Source organism: Acanthisitta chloris, unplaced genomic scaffold (assembly GCF_000695815.1).
Source record: "Acanthisitta chloris isolate BGI_N310 unplaced genomic scaffold, ASM69581v1 scaffold10398, whole genome shotgun sequence".
Taxonomy (NCBI): Eukaryota; Metazoa; Chordata; class Aves; order Passeriformes; family Acanthisittidae; genus Acanthisitta; species Acanthisitta chloris.
In genome coordinates, this window is record NW_008688706.1 from 32,798 (window position 1) to 40,527 (window position 7,730).

Genomic DNA, 7,730 nt, shown 5'->3' on the forward strand with positions numbered 1-7,730 from the left:
ATCAGGTCCCTCCCAGGCAGAGTGGCATAAAGGGAGAGGGAGGGGCTCTGTGCTGGAGCCTTTGGAGAAATAGAAAAGTATCCCTCTAGCGATGGCCTTCGGGGAAACTTTCTGACTGAAAAACAGAAGGGTATTGAGGCAGAGGGGTAAAAAGTGTGGTGTTCCTCATGTGTTCACGGTAGTGGTACAGGGAGTGGAGGCATAAGGTTCCTTACTGATGGTTTGTAGCCTGGTTTCTTGTTCTGAGGTCTCCACCTCTAACAAAACAAGGACTGCTGGGTTAGTTATTCTCAGTTCCTCTGGTTTGGTTTTCCCTGGCATCAAATACTGGAGATGAAGAACAAAGGTTTCCTTTCATCAACTTTCATTTCAAGGCTTTCTACTAATATTCCTTAATACACACATAGCAATGAAAACAAGGTAAATGTGGGATGACACCAGTGCTGTGTGCTGTGGGAAGAGCTGCATCATCCAGACTCCAACACAAGCCTCCCACTTCTCAGCCTGTTGTCGACTCAGGGGAGGGGAAGCTTCTTTCAGCCTTGGTATTTCCTCCCTCCCCTCCACCCGCCTGAGTATTTCACTGCCAAAAAAGCAGTACAGCACAGGGACGCATCTCCAAGCAGATGTTGGCTTGCTGTGGGGACTGGGAATGGCTTCTTGTAGTAGAACCACTGGGAAAGGAAGGGTGATGGTGACCAGGGCAGTAAAAAAGGTGTGGGAGGGCTGAGGAGGTGTATGGGAATATACTCTACTGCCCTGCTCCATCTGCTTACTGTGAGGAAAAGATGGGGAATGGACACTTGGCTTGAAATACCTAGTTTGCTTCCAGTGAAAAGTACTGAGTGTAGGCTCTTCAGCTAGAGCTGAGAGGCTCTGTATATTTGAATTAGAAATATTTGATATTTGAAAATGCTGCTAGATTCTGTCTTCCCAAACTTCTTGCTCTCAGGCTGGATGATTGATGCCAGATGTGAGAAACTCTGTTTTAAGTCCCTGCTTACTCTTGAACTTTAAAACACATATACAGGCTTGCTTTTCCTAGCCTTTGCTCATAACTTGTTCCTGGTTTGTCAGAACAGGCCAGCAGAGACCAACTCAGAGGTGGACAAGTCGGCATCACCCTCAGTGGCTCAGCTAGCAGGGAAATTCAAAGAGCAAGCAGCCAGTATCACTGGAAAAGAGGTAAGGAGCTCCGCAGCCAGAAACAGGAAATCAAATGGGAAATGTGGCACTCACTGCTACCTGTTAGAGCATCAGTGATCTGAGCATGAATCCACCTTGACTTGCAATATTTGCAAAGAATTTGTCTCCTTGTACAATGCAAGAGATGACAGTATATTCCATGCATTGCCAATTTGTGGGTATTTTGGTAGAGCCATACATCAGGACACCTGGACACTGTAACTGAGACACTGTAAAGCTTGGTAGGGTGCACATATTTACCCAACTGCAGCAGACAGCAATGCATGCATCTACTATTTGGGCTGAGTTTTGTGGGCAGACAGCATCAATGAATAATGCAATAGCCAATATTGAGCCATGGAAAAAGAAAGCAAACAACAGACTATGCAATGTAGAAGCCAGTGGCAGGTCACCAGCACCTTGCTCACTAAAGGAGATTTCCTCCAGGTAATTCCTTCAGTACCGGTCTGAGAGAAAACTGCCTCTTTACTCGCCTTCGTTACCTCTTCCCAATGACATCTCAGACTCTGTGCCTATCTCTATCATGCTGAAACTTTACATCCCCTCACCCTTCAGAAGGCAGAAAGTTCCCAGACCTCTCTTGTGTTAGCTGCAGACCTCTGCTGCTCCCAAGCCAAGGCAGTGTGGAGGGGCCTCACAGTGGGGGGAAACTCATTTTCTCCAGAGACAGAGGAGGACAAAGTTTCCTGTCTTTTCTCTCCAAGCCATCTGTCACTTCCCCCCTGGCTTTCTCAAACTGACTTCAGATTAATGGCTTAATGGATGATCTTTAACCCTTGCTTGACCCATGCCAGCAGAGGGGATCCTATCAACCAGGGAACCTCTGATACATTCACTGTGGCACAGCGCAGCATTTCATGGCTGCAGAGTGGTGGGGTTTCAATAAGAATATTGCTTCCTAGCCTGACATGAGGATAAGGGCAGGGCTGCCCCTGGCTGCTTAGAGATGCAGCATTGTCATGGCTGGGTGCAGCACCACCAGAAGTTAAGTGGCATCAAGTCTACAGTCTTCCAAGACAGCCAACTCTACAGAAGGCAAAGATGCCAAAATCCAACTTTTCACATGCCAGCCTGTGACAAGGTAACATAATTATCCAGATATTTTATTGTGTATATTATCCAAGATCCACAATATTACCCAATTATTTTGACTGTTAACACATAAAAAGTGTGTTAACAGCTTTACAGGAGACTACAAACCTGGCATAAAAATAGAGACAACTTAACTTCATGGCCAGAGCAATAATTATGTGCGATATATCTCTTATTTCTTAGTGAGCTCTCTCGTACTTCTGAGAGCCCAATGACATTCAGAAGGAACTGATGCCTCTGCCATTAGGTTGCCTTGTTCCTTCTTTCCTGGAGAATCTCTTAGTCAAATTAAAGGTCCCATCTGAAGACTTGTCCTTGTGATCTGTTTTTCTTCATTAGAGAGAAATGGATGAAGCTGAAATTCTGAAAAAGTCAGAATTCCCCTTTTTGCCTCTAAAATAGGCAATCATGGACAATGATGGACAACGGAAAATAGGAAATCATGAACCTCGTAGGCAGCTAAGACTTGTTGGAAGGAAATCCTGGTCATGGCAGAAAAGAGAACAGCAACAACCTGTTCCAGTGTGAAGGGTTTCCAGCAGGATGCTTTGAAGTTTCTGGGAAGGCTTCCCCACCCTGTACAGCTTAGAAGAGTGTCCTTTGCACAAAGCCTGAAGTGTTGTGATTCATACTATGGAAAAGAAAAATGATAGACTACTTTCCTAACACTAGGATTGAGCTTGAGATGCTACAAGCACATCTAGCATGCTGGCCACATGCCCATATGCTAATATCTTGTGCTGCCTTTGGATGACTCCTTTAGGCAAGCTGAGCCCTGCCACCCAAGCAGGTCACTTACACAGCATGCCCTTTGGTGCTTGAATTTCACTTCCTTTTTAAGAAACCTGATTTCCCTGCTGCTGTGTTGGTTGTTTTCTTCTCTTAGGTACCACCACATAAGCCAACTCGGAGGAAACCACCATGCTCCCTTCCATTGTATTCCCACAAAACTGAGACAAGTGACAATGATGAGCAAGTGAGTATTAATTCAACAGGGGGACAAGGTCTTTCCTCTCTGCAGCAGAGAGGTCAGGCTGTGCAGCAAAGGACATCAGTCATGCAGCATCAAATCTCCCCCTGCTCACACACATGGACCGACTCAGAGTCAGCTCCATGCTGTTTTCCGCTCCTGTAAAATGGATACACGTCCCATTTCAACTGCTTTTGTTTTTACCCTTAGCACACTAATGGATCCTTCCAGTCACCACCACTCAGGAATGCTGGCATTTATTAGATATGAACAGTGCTTAGCACAGGGAGTATCCATGCTGTTTGCTGCCTTGAGATGAACTGTAGAGTATAATGGTGTAATAGTTCTGCTCGTGAGAACTTTTCCGTCTTCACAAAAAGGGAATAACTAATCCAGAGTGAGGAGGGGCTTTGTCAGCAATATCCACAGAATATTGTCCCTAGGTGTCCTCCCTTGAATGAGCAGGTCCCAGTAAACTTGCTGAATTTTATACTCAGGCCCCTTCTGGTTACTTCTGTCCTTCTGTAATTTCAGAGTATGAGGCCTACCCACCAAATTGCCACCTGCCCTTAACAAGGGGGTGGTTCTTTGTCTTTCTTATTTGTCAGCTACAGGCTCTTGTTGCCTCCATGCCAAAGGAGCAACAAGCTTTAAAATCTTAAGATTCCTTCCTTTTCCTTTGGACCTGAAAAAAACAATATACCCCTTTTCACAGCAATGCTCTCCCTTTCTCAAACTGCTTTCAGCCTTTCATGGCTTTACCTGTCCTGCCATTTAGGCCTTTCCTGCATATGCTAACTGGATAACATTTAACTCTATTAGTCAAGTGGTCACAGAAAGTCTTTCCCATCACAGAAAGCTCACAAGGTTTGCCACCATTAAGGCTTTAAGAGGGAGAATTTTAATTTGTCCTGAAATAATACCAGGGAAACTGTGCCATAGGCTAGATACCTTAGTGAAGGCAATGTAGCAGCAAGAGCCATTTCACGTGTAACTCAGATCCTTCAGACAGAAAGCAGACAATCCCCTTTTCTCCCAGAGGTAGCATACATGTATCTTGCCCTAGGATGGCTAGATAACTAAAGAAGAACAGAGTCAGAAAAGAACAAAGCAAACTTTTGTGTGGAAATGCTATTTGAGTCATCATTTGCTTCCCTACTAGCACTTTCTGCTTATCTCTTCCAAGTTTTCTGCCTTTATTATATTTCCTCTTTTCTCCTACTTTACTGCAACAGTTTCACGTTTCATTTTGTTTTGCAGAAGAGGTCTCCAAATGCTTGCCCCGTTCCCAAGGTCAAGGTGAAAAGCTCCCCCATGATTGAAAAGCTGCAGGTAGGTCCTGGAAGAACCCACGTGGCTGCCCCAACAAATTGAAATGGATTGGTATTTGTCATAGCTACTTCCCTTGCAAAGCATCCACGGGGGAAGGGAATCCAGGTGCCAAGGGTGACAGCTAGGCAAACAGGGCAGTGGCCCCACTGATGAGGGGCCCATATACAAATAAAGGAAGGCAGAGCAGGCTTGGTAATAGTAACGAGCATCAGAAGCAGCCCAGTGATCCTCAGGTGTGTCCATGAGCATGTAAGTGCATGGTGAGAAGCATTTGTATCTGTGGAGTAAATGTCTGGGCATGGGCATGGCAGCAACACCGCTCAAGTAGGGAGCAAGAACAGGAGCCTACGTTTAAATGCAGGTCTTGAGAGAACGTGAGGGAAAGCCTGGCTGAGACTACTTGCAGCTCTTTCTTCACAGCAGTCTAACTCAAATTGAGTGACCTGCACTCTAGTGTGGAGCTGGCCTCGAGCACAGGCAGCTACAACCCTGGCAGCAGAGAGTGTGCTCCAGGCTCTGGCACACCCCTGCGTGTGTCTAGAAGCTCTGCACTTCCCTCGTCTAGATTCTCCAAGTTACACATAAATACACACAGTGCTGTTGCCCTTTCGTATCTCTCCGTGGTGCCTGATTCGTGCTGCTGAGCACAGATCAGCCCTGGAGAGCCTGAACACAGGGTGGGTGCACTGCCACTGCTGCTCCTGGCAGCACGTGTGACTCCAGAGCTCAGTGCCCCCTGGCCACCCTGACTCGTTATGGCACTGTCCCTCCTAAGGCACCCAAGGGCATTTGCCTACAGTGTGAGAGGCCAGCAGGAAGTGTTTTGCCACAATTAATCATAAGAATATTTCTTTCCATGGTCTTCCCCTCACAATTGTGCAGATCATTCAAAAGATCTGGGAATAGTTTATGGGCACATGGGGATAGTTTAAATCTTGGAAGTGATTGCTGGCTGCTTGTTCAGATTTTCTCCCAGCTCAGCCACTGTAGGCTCTGCTGTGGCTTGGCTGGATGACTGGAAAATCCCAAAAGCCTCAGGATGGCAAAAGAACACGTCCTGAGATCCAGCTGCTGGGGAAGGACAAATGTCCAGTCATAACTTCTCTGCCCAGACTTGTTTGTTGACAGTGTCGCCAAGAGAGACCCACACCCAGGTCTGTGGGCTGTGCCAGCTGAGAGATGCTGCAGAGCAAGGGTTCCTCCGCGTGGTTACAGTGTGCAGCACGCGCCGCTGTCATGCACACCCGTGACAGAGGTTTCTCTTTGCAGGCCAATCTGGCTTTTGCTCCAGCTGCTCTGCTGCCGGGAGTGTCTCCCAAGAGCCCTGGTCTGAAAGCGCTGGTGTCTCCGTTCGGCACGCCGCCCTCAACGCCCAGCAGCCCAGGGACTCAGTCGCAGACCAGTGAGGCAAGCGAGACACCAGTCAGCTTTGATCAGCCTCCAGAAGGCACTCAGCTGCAGTTCTATAACAAGGTAGGGTATGTGCTAGGATTTCTGCATCACAATGCTTGCTTATTGCTTGTGGATGAAGAGGAAGAGGAGGCTGTAGCCCTCAGTCCTGCCGTAACACTGTTCATTTGTGCCTAAGAGAGGAGATCTATCCACCGGGTTCAAAACAGCCTTTCAGTATAGCTCTGTGGAATCTCTGCTTGCCTGCACATGGAGCATGGTGCTCCAGCAGCCTTCCTGGCCCAAGGGGTAAATGGAAGGGATGATGGGGCAGGACCATCATCCTTCAGCAGTCACTTCAGCTCAGCAGTAACAGGATGGCTGGTACCTGGGCAAGGGGAGCTGCGAGCCGGTGGTGCTACATACCAGCAAATGTCTGAGGTGGCTGAGGCTCAGTTTTGGGAGCCACACAGAGCACAGCAGTTTGTCAGATGTCACCAGAGTGCTCAGCACTGAAATGGGGAGCCATGACTTGCACTTGCCATTATCAGTAGGAGTACAGACTCCCTCCTCAACCACAAAACTGCCATGAGTAGGAAAGGCTGAGACATGCAAAGCTGGCAGCATCCGTGTAACAAATGCAGCCTCCTTGGGTTTAGAGTCTAACTTGGACAAGGAGTCACAGTTTAAATTGGAACACTGATCTCTGGCACCATCTTTGCAGAAGAAGGGAAGGCATATATTAGGGAGCTGGTTGTCCTATGAAGTAGTCTCTCAGCAGCAGGGAGCCCTCGTTTCCCTGCAGTAGCAGAGCAAGAAAAGTAAGGCCACTAGGGCAGCAATCAAGTTTCCTGTGGTATTTTCCTCTGTTGTGCTTTCCTGCTTTCCAGTACCTCTCTCTTGACTGCTTCAGTGTCTGCTTTTCTTGCCTCCCAGGTGCGGACACGAGGATCAATAAAGCGCAGGCCTCCGTCCAGGAGGTTCCGAAGATCTCTCTCCGAGTATGGAGATGGAGAAGATTTAGGAATCAACATCCCCTCTCCAGAAAATGGTGCCAAGGAAGATGGGGATGAGGTCTTTGTGCCCAAGGGCAAGATAGAGGAGGCAGAAACAGGGAGCAAAGAGCAAAAGAAGCAGGTGGGGTCTGATGGGAAGCCTCCATCAAGGAGAGGATCCAGCAGATCAGAGGATGAAATAAAAAGCAGCAAAGAGCAAAAGAAACAGGAAGGATCTGATGAGAAGCCCCCATCAAGGAGAGGATCCAGCAGATCAGAGGATGAAATAAAAAGCAGCAAAGAGCAAAAGAAACAGGAAGGATCTGATGAGAAGCCCCCATCAAGGAGAGGATCCAGCAGATCAGAGGATGAAATAAAAAGCAGCAAAGAGCAAAAGAAACAGGAAGGATCTGATGAGAAGCCCCCATCAAGGAGAGGATCCAGCAGATCAGAAAATGAAGAAAAGGGGGAAAAACAGGCAGAGGAAGTGACTCTGTGCAAGAATAACACAGAGAATACAAAGGAGGAGGAAGTATGTCATGGTACCCCAGGGGAGGAGAACTCTCCCCAGCCTCCCTCTGGAAGCAAGGAGGTGTGTCCCCGGGGAGAAGAGCAGCAAGGCACTCCCCGTGAACAGGAAAAGAGGGACAAGGAGAAGGAAGAAGCTGAAGCAAAGGAGACCAGTGAGAGCACAGAGACAGGGAGAACATCAGACACTGAAGAAACATCAGCAGCACCTGAACCGC

At 47.7% G+C, this 7,730-nt stretch overlaps 1 protein-coding gene across 1 annotated transcript; it reads left to right on the forward strand.

Moving 5' to 3' along the window:
* Window positions 1-1,077: 1,077 nt before the first annotated feature.
* On the forward strand, window positions 1,078-7,728 carry RCSD1 (RCSD domain containing 1; the record flags this gene model as incomplete). Its single annotated transcript, XM_009081138.1, has 6 exons — window positions 1,078-1,185; window positions 3,185-3,274; window positions 4,529-4,600; window positions 5,870-6,073; window positions 6,926-7,126; window positions 7,388-7,728. Coding segments are annotated over 6 exons (1,016 nt in total), but the record flags the coding sequence as incomplete, so codon positions are not given.
* Between the last annotated feature and the right edge of the window lie 2 nt (window positions 7,729-7,730).